We start from the raw sequence: 18,521 nt of genomic DNA on the forward strand, positions 1-18,521 counted from the left end.
TTGGCAATTGCCATATGGCATTTGCCATATACTTTGCACGAATCAACGCCGCTTTGGGTGGTATTGGACATCGTGTACATGGTTTGTCCAATGCCAATATCTTGACATTCATTTTTGTACAATTCAGGGGGGTATTCCCTTACCTACAGTACCTCCTCTACTCCATCAGCCCTCACAGAGTCACTGTCCTACAGTACCTCCTCTACTCCATCAGCCCTCACAGAGTCACTGTCCTACAGTACCTCCTCTACTCCATCCGCCCTCACAGAGTCACTGTCCTACAGTACCTCCTCTACTCCATCACCCCTCACAGAGTCACTGTCCTACAGTACCTCCTCTACTCCATCAGCCCTCACAGAGTTACTGTCCTACAGTACCTCCCCTTCTCCATCACCCTCTCGTCCGTTGTCCTCCCCTCACACTCTCCATCACTCACTCATTCATCGTTACACATCAGTTACACATCAGATACTCTGTTACACATCAGTTACTCTGTTACACATCAGTTACTCTGTTGCACATCGGTTACACATCAGTTACTCTGTTGCACATCGGTTACACATCAGTTACTCTGTTGCACATCAGTTACTCTGTTACACATCAGTTACTCTGTTACACATCAGTTACTCTGTTACACATCAGTTACTCTGTTGCACATCAGTTACTCTGTTACACATCAGTTACTCTGTTACACATCAGTTACTCTGTTACACACCAGTTACTCTGTTACACATCAGTTACTCTGTTACACATCAGTTACTCTGTTACACATCAGTTACTCTGTTACACATCAGATACTCTGTTACACATCAGTTACTCTGTTGCACATCAGTTACTCTGTTACACATCAGTTACTCTGTTACACATCAGTTACTCTGTTACACATCAGTAACTCTCTCTTTCTCTTACCCACACTCACTCACCCTCTTCTTCTCTCCCTCCATCATCTCGTCTCCTCCACTCCACTCTTCTCTCCCCCTCCTCCACTCCTCTCTGTTCTCCCTCCCTCCCTCCTCCACTCATCTCCTCCACTCCTCTCCTCTCTCCTCTCCCTCATCTCCTCCACTCCTCTCTCTTCTCATCTCCTCCACTCCTCCATCCCTCCCTCATCTCATCCTCTCCTCTCTCCTCCATCCCTCCCTCATATCATCCACTCCTTCTCCTCTCTCCCCTCCCTCATCCTCTCCTCCATCCCTCCCTCATCTCCTCCTCTCCTCTCTCCTCCTCCCTCATCTCATCCTCTCCTCTCTCCCCTCCCTCATCTCATCCTCTCCTCTCTCTCCTCCCTCCCTCCCTCCTCTCCTCCACTCCTCTCTCCTCCTCCATCATTGCATCCTCTCCTCCCTCATCTCAACTCCCTCCCTCCTCTCCTCTCCAGTGGACCTCCTGGGTATGCCCGCAGCGTGTGAGGTCTTTGAGCAGCATGGCCTGAAGCAGAATGAGCATCTGATGGACATCATGCAGGTGATGACGTGTCTGACCAGCCTCTATGAGAAACTGGACCAGCAGCATGGGAACCTGGTCAACGTCCCGCTGTGTGTCGACATGTGTCTCAACTGGCTGCTCAATGTTTATGACACGTACGTATAGTACACACACAACACTCACGACACGACACTTAACGACACGACGCGTACTTAACGACACGTCCCTAACGACACGTCCCTAACGACACGTCCCTATCGACACGTCCCTAACGACACGTCCCTAACGACACGTCCCTAACGACACGTCCCTAACGACACGTCCCTAACGACACGTACCTAACGACACGTACCTAACGACACGTACCTAACGACACGTACCTAACGACAAGTCCCTAAAGACACGTCCCTATCGACACGTCCCTAACGACACGTCCCTAACGACACGTCCCTAACGACACGTCCCTACCGACACGTCCCTATCGACACGTACTTAAAACTTCTTAGGGCTGCAGTCCCGTTAACGGGATCGATTTGACAACAGCCAGTGAAAGTGCAGGGCGCCAAATTCAAAACAACAGAAATCTCATAATTAACATTCCTCAAACATACATGTATCTTATATCGTTTTAAAGGTAATCTTGTTGTTAATCCCACCACAGTGTCCGATTTCAAATAGGCTTTACAGCGAAAGCACCACAAGGTTATGTTAGGTCACAAAAAAGCACAAAGTCACAAAAAGCACAAATAGAGATAAAATTAATTACTAACCCTTGATGATCTTCATCAGATGACACTCATAGGACTTCATGTTACACAATACATGTATGTTTTGTTTGATAAAGTTCATATTTACATTTAAAAAAATCTCAGTATACATTATTCACTAGTTCCAAAAACATCCGGTGATATTGCAGAAAGCCATTTTACATTATTTTTTTTACATTCATTTTATAGAAATACTCATTATAAATGTCGATAAATACAATTGTTAGACATGGAAATATAGATATACCTCTCCTTAATGCAACCGCTGTGTCAGATTTTTTAAAAACATTACCGAAAAAGCAAACCATGCAATAATCTGAGACGGCGCTCAGAAAATAAATACAATTATCGGCCATATTCCCTTACCTTTGACGATCTTCATCAGAATGCACTCCCAGGAATCCTAGTTCCACAATAAATGCTTGATTTGTTCGATAATGTCCATTATTTATGTCCAAGTAGCTACTTTTGTTAGGGCGTTTAGTACACAAATCCAAACGCTCGTGCAGGTCCAGCCGAACGTCGGACTAAAACTTAAAAAATGTATATTACACGTCGAAGAAACTTGTCAAACTAAGTATAGAATCAATCTTTAGGATGTTGTTAACATAAATATTCAATAACGTTCCAACCGGAGAATTCCTATGTCTGTAGAGAAGCAATGGAACGCAGGTCGGTATCATGTGAAATGCGCGTGACCAGGACCTGGCTCTCTGCCAGACCACTGACTCAAACAGCCATCCGGCTCCACAACACAGTAGAAGCCTCATTCAAATTTCTAAAGACGGTTGACATCTAGTGGAAGTGCAATTTGATCAATATCCCAATGTGTATTCAATAGGGGCTGGGTTGAAAATCGACCAATCTCAGATTTCCCACTTCCTGTTTGGATTTCTTCTCAGGTTTTTGCCTGCCATATGAGTTCTGTTAAACTGACAGACATCATTCAAACAGTTTTAGAAACTTCAGAGTGTTTTATATCCAATACTAATAATAATATGCATATATTAGCAACTGGGACTGAGGAGCAGTCCGTTTACTCTGGGCACCTCTGGGCACCTTTCATCCAAGCTACTCAATACTGCCCCTGCAGCCATAAGAAGTTTTAACGACACGTCCCTAACGACACGTCCCTAACGACACGTCCCTAACGACACGTACTTAACGACACGTCCCTAACGACAGTACTTAACGACACGTCCCTATCGACACGTCCCTAACGACACGTACTTAACGACACGTCCCTAACGACAGTACTTAACGACACGTTCCTATCGACACGTCCCTAACGACATGTACTTAACGACACGTACCTAACGACACGTACTTAACGACACGTCCCTATCGACACGTACTTAACGACACGTCCCTAACGACACGTACTTAACGACACGTCCCTATCGACACGTCCCTAACGACACGTACTTAACGACACGTCCCTATCGACACGTCCCTAACGACACGTCCCTAACGACACGTACTTAACGACACGTCCCTATCGACACGTCCCTAACGACACGTCCCTAACGACACGTACTTAACGACACGTCCCTATCGACACGTCCCTAACGACACGTACTTAACGACACGTCCCTAACGACACGTCCCTAACGACACGTACTTAACGACACGTACTTAACGACACGTCCCTAACGACACGTCCCTAACAACACGTCCCTAACGACGCGTACTTAACGACACGTACTTAACGACACGTACTTAACGACACGTACTTAACGACACGTCCCTAAAGACACGTCCCTAACAACACGTCCCTAACGACAGTACTTAACGACACGTCCCTAACGACAGTACTTAACGACACGTCCCTAACGACAGTACTTAACGACACGTCCCTAACGACAGTACTTAACGACACGTCCCTAACGACAGTACTTAACGACACGTCCCTAACGACAGTACTTAACGACACGTCCCTAACGACAGTACTTAACGACACGTCCCTATCGACACGTACTTAACGACAAGTCCCTAACGGCACGTCCCTAACGACACGTCCCTAACGACACGTCCCTAACGACACGTCCCTATCGACACGTACCTATCGACACGTACCTAACGACACGTCCCTAACGACGCGTACTTAACGACACATACTTAACGACACGTACTTAACCATACGTCCCTAACGACACGTCCCTATCGACACGTCCCTAACGACACGTACTTAACGACACGTCCCTATCGACACGTCCCTAACGACACGTACTTAACGACACGTCCCTATCGACACGTCCCTAACGACACGTCCCTAACGACACGTACTTAACGACATGTACTTAACGACACGTCCCTTCTGACAGTACTTAACGACACGTCCCTATCGACACGTCGCTAACGACACGTACTTAACGACACGTCCCTAACGACACGTCCCTAACGACACGTACTTAACGACACGTACTTAACGACACGTACTTAACGACACGTCCCTAACGACAGTACTTAACGACACGTCCCTAACGACAGTACTTAACGACAAGTCCCTAACGACAGTACTTAACGACACGTCCCTAACGACAGTACTTAACGACACGTCCCTAACGACAGTACTTAACGACACGTCCCTAACGACAGTACTTAACGACACGTCCCTAACGACAGTACTTAACGACACGTCCCTATCGACACGTACTTAACAACACGTCCCTAACGACACGTCCCTAACGGCACATCCCTAACGACACGTCCCTAACGACACGTCCCTAACAACACGTCCCTATCGACACGTACCTAACGACACGTCCCTAACGACGCGTACTTAACGACACATACTTAACGACACGTACTTAACCATACGTCCCTAACGACACGTCCCTATCGACACGTCCCTAACGACACGTCCCTAACGACACGTACTTAACGACACGTACTTAACGACACGTCCCTAACGACACGTCCCTAACGACACGTCCCTATCGACACGTCCCTAACGACACGTACTTAACGACACGTCCCTAACGACACATCCTTAATGACACGTCCCTAACGACACGTCCTTAACGACACGTCCCTAACGACACGTACTTAACGACACGTCCCTAACGACACGTACTTAACGACACGTCCCTAACGACACGTCCCTAACGACACGTCCCTAACGACACGTACTTAACGACACGTACTTAACGACACGTCCCTAACGACACGTCCCTAACAACACGTCCCTAACGACACGTCCCTAACGACACGTCCCTAACGACACGTACTTAACGACACGTCCCTAACGACACGTACTTAACGACACGTCCCTATCGACACGTCCCTAACGACACGTACTTAACGACACGTCCCTAACGACACGTCCCTAACGACACGTACTTAACGACACGTCCCTATCGACACGTCCCTATCGACACGTCCCTAACGACACGTACTTAACGACACGTCCCTATCGACACGTCCCTAACGACACGTCCCTAACGACACGTACTTAACGACACGTCCCTATCGACACGTCCCTAACGACACGTCCCTATCGACACGTCCCTAACGACACGTCCCTATCGACACGTCCCTAACGACACGTCCCTAACGACACGTACTTAACGACACGTCCCTAACGACACGTCCCTAACGACACGTCCCTAACATCTGATTTATTGATATGATTGATTGATCTGATTTATTGATATGATTGATTGATCTGATTTATTGATATGATTGATTGGTTTCACAGAGGAAGAAGTGGAAAAATCAGAACTCTGTCCTTCAAAACCGGCATCATCTCACTCTGCAAAGCACACCTGGAGGACAAATACAGATGTAAGTAGTGACTGATCTTTATATTACCTCACCTGGAAGACAAATACAGATGTAAGTAGTGACTGATCTTTATATTACCTCACCTGGAGGACAAATACAAATGTAAGTAGTGACTGATCTTTATATTACCTCACCTGGAGGACAAATACAGATGTGGTCTAGTCTGTTAGTATAACTAGTATAACTAGTATATAGAGACAGTATCCATGTGGTCTAGTCTGTTAGTATAACTAGTATATAGAGACAGTACCCATGTGGTCTAGTCTGTTAGTATAACTAGTATATAGAGACAGTATCCATGTGGTCTAGTCTGTTAGTATAACTAGTGTATAGAGACAGTATCCATGTGGTCTAGTCTGTTAGTATAACTAGTATAACTAGTATATAGAGACAGTATCCATGTGGTCTAGTCTGTTAGTATAACTAGTATATAGAGACAATATCCATGTAGTCTAGTCTGTTAGTTTAACTAGTATAAAAGACAGTATCCATGTGGTCTAGTCTGTTAGTATAACTAGTATAACTAGTATATAGAGACAGTATCCATGTGGTCTAGTCTGTTAGTATAACTAGTATATAGAGACAGTATCCATGTGGTCTAGTCTGTTAGTGTAACTAGTATATAGAGACAGTATCCATGTGGTCTAGTCTGTTAGTATAACTAGTATATAGAGACAGTATCCATGTGGTCTAGTCTCTTAGTATAACTAGTATATAGAGACAGTATCCATGTGGTCTAGTCTGTTAGTATAACTAGTATAACTAGTATATAGAGACAGTATCCATGTGGTCTAGTCTGTTAGTATAACTAGTATAACTAGTATATAGAGACAGTATCCATGTGGTCTAGTCTGTTAGTATAACTAGTATATAGAGACAGTATCCATGTGGTCTAGTCTGTTAGTATAACTAGTATATAGAGACAGTATCCATGTGGTCTAGTCTGTTAGTATAACTAGTATATAGAGACAGTATCCATGTGGTCTAGTCTGTTAGTATGTATCTCTTGACTTGGGTATTTACCTCTCTCCATTGCTCCCTCCCTCCCTCCCTCCCTCCCTCCCTCCCCCACCTCTTACCAGTCCTGTTCCGCCAGGTAGCCAGTGCAACAGGGTTCTGTGACCAGCGGAGGCTGGGTCTTCTCCTCCATGATTCCATCCAGATCCCCCGTCAGCTGGGAGAGGTGGCCTCCTTCGGGGGCTCCAACATCGAGCCCAGCGTCCGCAGCTGCTTCCAGTTTGTATGTGAAGCTAGTAGCTGTGGTCCTAGCTATGCACACACACACACATACACACACACAAACAACGTACATTTAACATACAGGCGTATAAACTACCTCACATTCCACACTACTGTGCTAAGCACATTCTGCAGATCACACGGTAACCATTCTGTGCACTGTGGGAAAATGTCTGACAAAGTGTCTCTTTAGGTAGAGAGAGAGAGTCATTTGTGGTTAATCAATAGGTCTATACATTGCACTCTAAAAATACCATACAAAAAAATACTATTATAAAAAATAGGAATAAAAGGACATCAGACAGGACTGCTGGGAAGATCTGAGTTGGAATCATCTTTCTAGATTATCCACAGCAGCCAATTTAGCCAAAGTACATATGTTAGCCTGCTAGCTATGTTAGCCTGCTAGCTATGTTAGCCTGCTAGCTATGTTAGCCAAAAAACATAAGTTAGCCTGCTAGCTATGTTAGCCAAATAACATATGTTAGCCTGCTAGCTAGGTTAGCCAAAGTAAATATTTTTTAGCCTGATATCTATGTTAGCCAAAGTACATATGTTAGCCTGCTAGCTATAGCCTAATGAAACAACATATTGAATGTGTTAGCCAGAGTATATATGTTAGCCTGGTGGCTATGTTAGCCAACGTACACCTGTTAGCCTGGTAGCTATAGTGAATCACCATACTGAATATGTTAGCCACAGTACATCTGTTAGCCTACAAGCTATAGTGAATCACTATACTGAATGTGTTAGCCAAAGTACATCTGTTACCCTGCTGTCTATGTTAGTCAAAGTACATATGTTAGCCTGCTAGCTATAGTGAATCACCATACTGAATGTGTTAGCCACAGTAAATCCATTACCCTATGGTGATCTGTAATCTATGGTCCATCTGTCAGCCAGTGGAAATAACTTCTCATCAGTCATCACTGCGTCGGTACCCAGCAGTAAATATGTCCATGTCCATATGTAGAATGGAATGGAAAACGCCTGCTTTACAATCCAGGAGAAAACAGTAGCAGGAGAGTTTGTAGTTCTGTATTATTTTAAACTTGTTTTTCTAGAGTAATATAACACTTTATACATATACATATTTAGACTGTAAATACCACTGGTTTGTCCTATTAGTCAAACCTTCCCTCTTGCTGACCGTAGCTCTTACATAATTGGTTGTATGTGTGTTAAACTATTTCTAACAGGCCAATAACAAGCCAGAGCTGGAAGCTACTATGTTCCTGATTGGTTATGTATTATGTATGGTACTTCCTGTCTAACAGGCCAATAACAAGCCAGAGCTGGAAGCTGCTATGTTCCTGGACTGGATGCGTCTGGAGCCTCAGTCGATGGTGTGGCTGCCTGTCTTACACCGTGTGGCGGCTGCTGAGACAGCCAAACACCAGGCCAAGTGTAACATCTGCAAGGAGTGTCCTATCATCGGCTTCAGGTAGACAGACAGACAGACAGACAGACAGACACAGAGAGAGAGAGAGAGAGAGAGAGAGAGACACAGACAGACAGAGAGAGAGAGAGCGAGAGATAGAGACAGACAGACAGACAGACACAGAGGAGAGAGATAGAGACAGACAGACACAGAGGAGAGAGAGAGAGACACAGACAGACAGACAGAGAGAGAGGAGAGAGACACAGACAGACAGAGAGAGAGGAGAGAGACACAGACAGACAGAGAGAGGAGAGAGAGCGACACAGACAGACAGACAGAGAGAGAGAGAGAGACAGGCTCTCTCCCTTTCTTTCTCTCTTGTTTCTTCTCAGTAGCCATCTCCATCTCCATGGGCAAGTCTCAAATCACACCCTATTCCCCATAGGGAGTGCTCTACTTTAGACCATTGTCTACATAGGGCGGCCACATTGAGCTCTGCTCAAAAGTAGTGCACTATATAGGGTGTAGGGTGTCATTGAGCTGTAGCCTCCCAATGTTTCCAAAGTCACAATAACAGTAACCCATAGTTGACCCCAGGAACACAACTCCTCTGTCTGCCTCTCCCTGTGTAACCTCTGTCCCTGTCTGCCTCTCTCTGTGTAACCTCTCTCTGTGTAACCTCTGTCCCGTCTGCCTCTCTCTGTGTAACCTGTCTCTGTCTGCCTCTGTCCCCGTCTGCCTCTCTCTGTGTAACCTCTGTCCCTGTCTGCCTCTCTGTGTGTAACCTCTGTCTCTGTCTGCCTCTCTGTGTGTAACCTCTGTCCCTGTCTGCCTCTCTCTGTGTAACCTCTGTCCCTGTCTGCCTCTCTCTGTGTAACCTCTGTCCCTGTCTGCCTCTCCCTGTGTAACCTCTGTCTCTGTCTGCCTCTCTGTGTGTAACCTCTGTCCCTTTCTGCCTCTCTCTGTGTAATCTCTCACTGTGTAACCTCTGTCCCTGTCTGCCTCTCTGTGTGTAACCTCTGTCCCCGTCTGCCTCTCTCTGTGTAACCTCTCTCTCTGTGTAATCTCTGTCCCCGTCTGTCTCTCTCTGTGTAACCTCTGTCTCTGTCTGTCTCTCTGTGTAACCTCTCTCTCTGTGTAACCTCTGTCCCTGTCTGCCTCTCACTGTGTAACCTCTGTCCCTGTCTGCCTCTCTCTGTGTAACCTCTGTCCCTGTCTGCCTCTCTCTGTGTAACCTCTGTCCCTGTCTGCCTCTCCCTGTGTAACCTCTGTCTCTGTCTGCCTCTCTGTGTGTAACCTCTGTCCCTGTCTGCCTCTCTCTGTGTAATCTCTCACTGTGTAACCTCTGTCCCTGTCTGCCTCTCTGTGTGTAACCTCTGTCCCCGTCTGCCTCTCTCTGTGTAACCTCTCTCTCTGTGTAATCTCTGTCCCCGTCTGTCTCTCTCTGTGTAATCTCTGTCCCCGTCTGTCTCTCTCTGTGTAACCTCTGTCTCTGTCTGTCTCTCTGTGTAACCTCTCTCTCTGTGTAACCTCTGTCCCTGTCTGCCTCTCACTGTGTAACCTCTGTCCCTGTCTGCCTCTCTCTGTGTAACCTCTCTCTCCGTGTAACCTCTGTTCCCGTCTGCCTCTCTCTGTGTAACCTCTGTCTCTGTCTGCCTCTCTGTGTGTAACCTCTGTCTCTGTCTGCCTCTCTGTGTGTAACCTCTGTCCCTGTCTTCCTCTCTCTGTGTAACCTCTGTCCCTGTCTGCCTCTCTCTGTGTAACCTCTGTCCCTGTCTGCCTCTCCCTGTGTAACCTCTGTCTCTGTCTGCCTCTCTGTGTGTAACCTCTGTCCCTGTCTGCCTCTCTCTGTGTAATCTCTCACTGTGTAACCTCTGTCCCTGTCTGCCTCTCTGTGTGTAACCTCTGTCCCCGTCTGCCTCTCTCTGTGTAACCTCTCTCTCTGTGTAATCTCTGTCCCCGTCTGTCTCTCTCTGTGTAACCTCTGTCTCTGTCTGTCTCTCTGTGTAACCTCTCTCTCTGTGTAACCTCTGTCCCTGTCTGCCTCTCTCTGTGTAACCTCTGTCCCTGTCTGCCTCTCTCTGTGTAACCTCTGTCCCTGTCTGCCTCTCTCTGTGTAACCTCTCTCTCCGTGTAACCTCTGTTCCCGTCTGCCTCTCTCTGTGTAACCTCTCTCTCTGTGTAATCTCTGTCCCCGTCTGTCTCTCTCTGTGTAACCTCTGTCTCTGTCTGTCTCTCTGTGTAACCTCTCTCTCTGTGTAACCTCTGTCCCTGTCTGCCTCTCTCTGTGTAACCTCTGTCCCTGTCTGCCTCTCTCTGTGTAACCTCTGTCCCTGTCTGCCTCTCTCTGTGTAACCTCTCTCTCCGTGTAACCTCTGTTCCCGTCTGCCTCTCTCTGTGTAACCTCTGTCCCTGTCTGCCTCTCTCTGTGTAACCTCTCTCTCTGTGTAACCTCTGTCCCTGTCTGCCTCTCTTCATCAGGTACCGAAGCTTAAAGCATTTTAACTATGACATCTGCCAAAGCTGCTTCTTCTCTGGTCGTGTGGCTAAGGGACACAAGATGCAATACCCCATGGTGGAGTACTGTACACCGGTATGTATACACAGTGTGGGTGTGTGTGTGGGTAAATGCGTGTGCATGTGTGTGTGTGGGGGGGTACATGTGTGTGTGTGGAGGGGTACATACGTGTGTGTGTGTGTGTGTGGGGGGTACATGCGTGTGTGTGTGGAGGGGTACATACGTGGGTGTGTGGGGTGGTACATGCGTGTGTGTGTGTGTGGGTACATACGTGTGTGTGTGGAGGGGTACATGCGTGTGTGTGTGGAGGGGTACATGCGTGTGTGTGTGTGGGTACATGTGTGTGTGTGTGTGGGGGGGTACATGCGTGTGTGAGTGGGGGGGTACATGCGTGTGTGTGTGGGGGGGTACATACGTGTGTGTGTGGAGGGGTACATACGTGTGTGTGTGGAGGGGTACATACGTGTGTGTGTGGAGGGGTATATGCGTGTGTGTGTGGAGGGGTACATACGTGTGTGTGTGGAGGGGTACATACGTGTGTGTGTGGAGGGGTATATGCGTGTGTGTGTGGAGGGGTACATGCGTATGTGTGTGGAGGGGTACATGCGTGTGTGTGTGTGGAGGGGTACATACGTGTGTGTGTGGGGGGGTACATGTGTGTGTGTAGGTACATATGTGTGTGTGTGGAGGGGTACATGCGTGTGTGTGTGTGTGTGTGTGTGGGTACGTGTGTGTGTGGGGGGGTACATGCATGTGTGTGTGTGTGGGGGTACATATGTGTGTGTGTGTGTGTGTGTGTGTGTGTGTGTACATGCGTGTGCGTGTGTGTGTGGAGGGGTACATACGTGTGTGTGGGGGGGGTACATGCGTGTGTGTGTGTGGGTACATGCGTGTGTGTGTGTGGGTACATGCGTGTGTGTGTGGGGGGCACATGCGTGTGTGTGGGGGGGGGGGTACATACGTGTGTGTGTGGGTACATGCGTGTGTGTGTGTGGGTACATGTGTGTGTGTGTGTGTGTGTGGGTACATGCGTGTGTGTGTGTGGGTACATGCGTGTGTGTGTGTGGGTACATGCGTGTGTGTGTGTGGGTACATGCGTGTTTGTGTGTGGGTACGTGTGTGTGTGTGTGTGTGTGTGGTGATGTATTTCTGACAGAGGGTAAATGAATCCCTGTATTTGCTGGGTCCATGAACCTGTAAAGATGAAGTCAGTGTGTCTCTTTCCTACCAGTTGAATGTGGTTGTCAGACAGTTAAACCCACTTCACAACAGTCACATAAACCTGAATCAACATCTATGTTTCCATTTGCCAGTGCTGAAAGTAGGCTGTGTGTGTGTGTGTGTGTGTGTGTGTCATTGTGTGTGTCATTGTGTGGGTGTGTGTGTGTGTGTGTCATTGTGTGGGTGTGTGTGTGTGTGTCTATGTATTGGTGTGTGTGTGTGTGTCAGAGTGTGTGTGTGTGTGTCATTGTGTGGGTGTGTGTCATTGTGTGGGTGTGTGTGTGTGTGTCATTGTGTGGGTGTGTCTATGTGTGTGTTTATGTGTGTTTGTGTGTTTGGGTGTGTCACTGTGTGTGTTGTGGATCTGTAGACTAGGTGAACAAGGGGTCTTTGTTCTATGTCTGTGTGTTTCAGACTACGTCAGGGGAGGATGTGAGGGACTTTGCCAAGGTACTGAAAAACAAATTCAGGACCAAACGATACTTCGCTAAGCACCCCCGTATGGGCTACCTCCCTGTGCAGACCATCCTGGAGGGGGACAACCTGGAGACGTGAGTCCTGACACACACACACACACACACAGGGACAGGACAGGGGCTGGTTTAGGTCTAACATCTGGCCTAAGGGACAGGACAGGGGCTGGTTTAGGTCTAACATCTGGCCTAAGGGACAGGACAGGGGCTGGTTTAGGTCTAACATCTGGCCTAAGGGACAGGGGCTGGTTTAGGTCTAACATCTGGCCTAAGGGACAGGGGCTGGTTTAGGTCTAACATCTGGCCTAGGCGATCTAGTCCCTTTCCCTGACTGCTAGACCACACACACAATCACTGACACACACACACACACACACACACACACACACACACACACACACACACACACACACACGCATGCACACACAGATACATACACATAGACATACGCATGCACACACACAGACACAGGCACATACACATAGACGCACGCGTGCACACACACGCAAATGATAGCTCACACTGGCGGGTTGAAGAATCAGTTGAGACAGAAAATGTAGAGAGATTCTCAGCCTGCCAGGCTAGCAGCCATGCAAACTAATGTAGAGAGATTCTCAGCCTGCCAGGCTAGCAGCCATGCAAACTAATGTAGAGAGATTCTCAGCCTGCCAGGCTAGCAGCCATGCAAACTAATGTAGAGAGATTCTCAGCCTGCCAGGCTAGCAGCCATGCAAACTAATGTAGAGAGATTCTCAGCCTGCCAGGCTAGCAGCCATGCAAACTAATGTAGAGAGATTCTCAGCCTGCCAGGCTAGCAGCCATGCAAACTAATGTAGAGAGATTCTCAGCCTGCCAGGCTAGCAGCCATGCAAACTAATGTAGAGAGATTCTCAGTCTGCCAGGCTAGCAGCCATGCAAACTAATGTAGAGAGATTCTCAGTCTGCCAGGCTAGCAGCCATGCAAACTAATGCATCCACTGTCACCTTGTCAGGATGCTGTGTGTCTCTCTGTGTGTGTGTGTGCCTGTGTATCTCTGTGTGTGTGCCTGTGTATCTGTGTGTGTGTGTGTGTGTGTGTGCCTGTGTATATCTCTGTGTGTGTGTGTCTGTGATTATGTCTACTTGTCCTTGGCCTGAATTGTTCACTGAGTGTTGTCTTTAGTTGTCTTGCTCTGGTAAATTCAGATTTATTTGATGTCAGTGAACGCTCGTGCGTGTGTGTGTGTGCGTGCGTGGGTGTGTATGTGTGCGTGCGTGTGTGTGTGTGTTTGTGAGAGTTGAGTATGGGGTCTTGTGTGTGTGTGTTTGTTCTAATGTGTTTTGAGGTGAGGCCCTGCGTCTCATGTCCTCATCTCACCTCTCCTGTGTTCCAGTCCCGTAACTCTGATCAACTTCTGGCCGGTAGATCATGCGTGAGTACCCTGTTCAGTGTCACACACCAATACAGACGCATACGCACACACACATACACACACACACACACACACACACACACACACACACACACACACACACACACACACACACACACACACACACACACACACACACACACACACACACACAGTACTGCCTGTTAGTTACAGTTATTTTATGTGGCTGTCAGTGTCTGTCAGTGTTCATGTTTCCTGTGTCTGCTGCAGCCATTAAACCAGCACAACAACACTCATCCACATGTTATCTGTCATACAAAGTACTGTAGTCTATGTCATGTTATAACTCATCCTGTAGTCTATGTCATGTTATAACTCATCCTGTTACTGTAGTCTATATCATGTTATAACTCATCCTGTAGTCTATGTCATGTTATAACTCATCCTGTTACTGTACTGTAGTCTATGTCATGTTATAACTCATCCTGTAGTCTATATCATGTTATAACTCATCCTGTAGTCTATGTCATGTTATAACTCATCCTGTAGTATATAGCAGGTTATAACTCATCCTGTTACTGTACTGTAGTCTATATCATGTTATAACTCATCCTGTAGTCTATGTCATGTTATAACTCATCCTGTAGTCTATATCATGTTATAACTCATCCTGTAGTCTATATCAGGTTATAACTCATCCTGTTACTGTACTGTAGTCTATATCATGTTATAACTCATCCTGTTGCTGTACTGTAGTCTATATCATGTTATAACTCATCCTGTTACTGTAGTCTATATCATGTTATAACTCATCCTGTTACTGTAGTCTATATCATGTTATAACTCATCCTGTAGTCTATATCATGTTATAACTCATCCTGTTACTGTACTGTAGTCTATATCATGTTATAACTCATCCTGTTACTGTGTCACTGTACTGTAGTCTATATCATTTTATAACTCATCCTGTCTCTGTACTGTAGTCTATATCATGTTATAACTCATCCTGTTACTGTAGTCTATATCATGTTATAACTCATCCTGTTACTGTAGTCTATATCATGTTATAACTCATCCTGTAGTCTATATCATGTTATAACTCATCCTGTTACTGTACTGTAGTCTATATCATGTTATAACTCATCCTGTTACTGTACTGTAGTCTATATCATGTTATAACTCATCCTGTTACTGTAGTCTATATCATGTTATAACTCATCCTGTTACTGTAGTCTATATCATGTTATAACTCATCCTGTTACTGTACTGTAGTCTATATCATGTTATAACTCATCCTGTTACTGTAGTCTATCATGTTATAACTCATCCTGTTACTGTACTGTAGTCTATATCAGGTTATAACTCATCCTGTCTCTGTACTGTAGTCTATATCATGTTATAACTCATCCTGTTACTGTGTCACTGTACTGTAGTCTATATCATGTTATAACTCATCCTGTCTCTGTACTGTAGTCTATATCATGTTATAACTCATCCTGTTACTGTACTGTAGTCTATATCATGTTATAACTCATCCTGTTACTGTGTCACTGTACTGTAGTCTATGTCATGTTATAACTCATCCTGTAGTCTATAGCAGGTTTTAACTCATCCTGTTACTGTACTGTAGTCTATATCATGTTATAACTCATCCTGTTACTGTACTGTAGTCTATATGATGTTATAACTCATCCTGTCTCTGCACTGTGCTGTGGGTGCTAGGGGCTATATAGAGCTCTGTGGTTCATATTGACATGACACTGTCTAGTGGACCTGTTGAAGCGTGTGTTGTCTGGATCATAACAGCTGACATCTTTAGGTTTTATTCCCTCTGTGTCTTTCTCTTTCGTTCTCTTCCACTCCTCTCCTCTCTCTCTCTCCTGTCTGTAGGCCTGCGTCCTCCCCCCAGCTTTCCCATGACGACACACATTCACGCATCGAGCATTACGCCAGCCGGTAAGATAAAGACCCACCTGTATTTACGTAGTTAGACTCTAATCTCTCAGCTACTGATTGACTGTAGAGTTACTGTGTCCGAGAGTATAGACTCACTCACTGAATGTTGAACTTTAGACCTAGTTTCAACAAGATACTAACAGGCATTATCGTGTAATGCTGATTCCACCTTCAGTAGAGGTTTCTCTCCCCCTTGTTTACTAAACTACAGTGAATCTTTACTCTGTAACCGTTTACCTGAGGCTTGTACCATGGTATTCATCCCAGAGTCCAGGGTCTACCACTGAATTGTCCTGGAACAATAGAGATGGTATTCAGCCCAGGGTCTACCACTGAATTGTCCTGGAGCAATAGAGATGGTATTCAGCCCAGAGTCTACCACTGAATTGCCCTGGAGCAATAGAGATGGTATTCAGCCCAGGGTCTACCACTGAATTGTCCTGGAACAATAGAGATGGTATTCAGCCCAGAGTCTACCACTGAATTGTCCTGGAGCAATAGAGATGGTATTCAGCCCAGGGTCTACCACTGAATTGCCCTGGAACAATAGAGATGGTATTCAGCCCAGAGTCCAGGGTCTACCACTGAATTGTCCTGGAACAATAGAGATGGTATTCAGCCCAGAGTCCAGGGTCTACCACTGAATTGTCCTGGAGCAATAGAGATGGTATTCAGCCCAGGGTCTACCACTGAATTGCCCTGGAACAATAGAGATGGTATTCAGCCCAGAGTCCAGGGTCTACCACTGAATTGCCCTGGAACAATAGAGATGGTATTCAGCCCAGAGTCCAGGGTCTACCACTGAATTGCCCTGGAGCAATAGAGATGGTATTCAGCCCAGAGTCCAGGGTCTACCACTGATTTGCCCTGGAGCAATAGAGATGGTATTCAGCCCAGAGTCTACCACTGAATTGTCCTGGAACAATAGAGATGGTATTCAGCCCAGAGTCCAGGGTCTACCACTGAATTGCCCTGGAGCAATAGAGATGGTATTCAGCCCAGAGTCTACCACTGAATTGTCCTGGAACAATAGAGATGGTATTCAGCCCAGAGTCTACCACTGAATTGCCCTGGAGCAATAGAGATGGTATTCAGCCCAGGGTCTACCACTGAATTGTCCTGGAACAATAGAGATGGTATTCAGCCCAGAGTCTACCACTGAATTGTCCTGGAACAATAGAGATGGTATTCAGCCCAGAGTCTACCACTGAATTGTCCTGGAACAATAGAGATGGTATTCAGCCCAGAGTCCAGGGTCTACCACTGAATTGTCCTGGAACAATAGAGATGGTATTCAGCCCAGAGTCTACCACTGAATTGTCCTGGAACAATAGAGATGGTATTCAGCCCAGAGTCTACCACTGAATTGTCCTGGAACAATAGAGATGGTATTCAGCCCAGAGTCTACCACTGAATTGCCCTGGAGCAATAGAGATGGTATTCAGCCCAGAGTCCAGGGTCTACCACTGAATTGTCCTGGAACAATAGAGATGGTATTCAGCCCAGAGTCTACCACTGAATTGCCCTGGAGCAATAGAGATGGTATTCAGCCCAGAGTCCAGGGTCTACCACTGAATTGTCCTGGAACAATAGAGATGGTATTCAGCCCAGAGTCTACCACTGAATTGTCCTGGAACAATAGAGATGGTATTCAGCCCAGAGTCCAGGGTCTACCACTGAATTGCCCTGGACAGTGCTGCTCATTCTGTACTAATGGTAGTGAAATGAGTGGAATGTGACCACTGAAATGAATGTGTCTCCCCCCACAGGTTAGCTGAAATGGAGAACCGTAATGGATCTTATCTGAATGACAGTATCTCACCCAATGAGAGCATGTGAGCCCACCCCTTCCTCTTTCAATCCTGTCGTTGATTGGCTTGCTTTGTGAATTGGCTCAGTGGGTTAGGTATGAAGCTGTGTTGTCTCTGTGAGGTGGGTTCTGTCTAGAGCAGTCATGAGGAACACTTGGAGTCTCCTACGGATGGTTTTTAAAAGTTAATTTAACTCTCCACTAAACCGAGCACGCTGAAGATTTGACATGCTCAACTAACTATCACACAAACTGTTCATCGAACACGCTGTTGAATATCAACAAAGTTGCAGTTTGAGCATCTACAGACCCTCTATAGACCATCTATAGACCATCTATAGACCTTCTATAGACCATCTATAGTTATAGACCATCTATAGACCATCTATAGACCATCTATAGACCATCTATAGTTATAGACCATTTATAGACCTTCTATAGACCATCTATAGTTATAGACCATCTACAGACCCTCTATAGACTATCTATAGACCATCTATAGTTATAGACCATCTATAGACCATCTATAGACCATCTATAGACCATATATAGACCTTCTATAGACCATCTAT

General features: G+C 46.2%; 1 protein-coding gene across 6 annotated transcripts in view; it reads left to right on the plus strand.

Moving 5' to 3' along the window:
* The window catches only part of LOC139402496 (dystrophin-like), a 76,104-nt gene that overhangs the window by 43,596 nt on the left and 13,987 nt on the right, over positions 1–18,521 (plus strand). For all 6 annotated transcript variants that reach the window (XM_071146468.1, XM_071146465.1, XM_071146466.1 and 3 more), the window contains 9 exons: positions 1,379–1,580; positions 5,893–5,978; positions 7,061–7,218; positions 8,495–8,661; positions 11,080–11,191; positions 12,752–12,888; positions 14,184–14,222; positions 16,074–16,139; positions 17,909–17,974. In XM_071146468.1, coding sequence (XP_071002569.1) covers positions 1,379–1,580; positions 5,893–5,978; positions 7,061–7,218; positions 8,495–8,661; positions 11,080–11,191; positions 12,752–12,888; positions 14,184–14,222; positions 16,074–16,139; positions 17,909–17,974 — 1,033 coding nt within the window. The remainder of the gene's footprint in view (positions 1–1,378; positions 1,581–5,892; positions 5,979–7,060; positions 7,219–8,494; positions 8,662–11,079; positions 11,192–12,751; positions 12,889–14,183; positions 14,223–16,073; positions 16,140–17,908; positions 17,975–18,521) is intronic.

Source organism: Oncorhynchus clarkii, unplaced genomic scaffold (genome assembly GCF_045791955.1).
Source record: "Oncorhynchus clarkii lewisi isolate Uvic-CL-2024 unplaced genomic scaffold, UVic_Ocla_1.0 unplaced_contig_8894_pilon_pilon, whole genome shotgun sequence".
Taxonomy (NCBI): domain Eukaryota; kingdom Metazoa; phylum Chordata; class Actinopteri; order Salmoniformes; family Salmonidae; genus Oncorhynchus; species Oncorhynchus clarkii.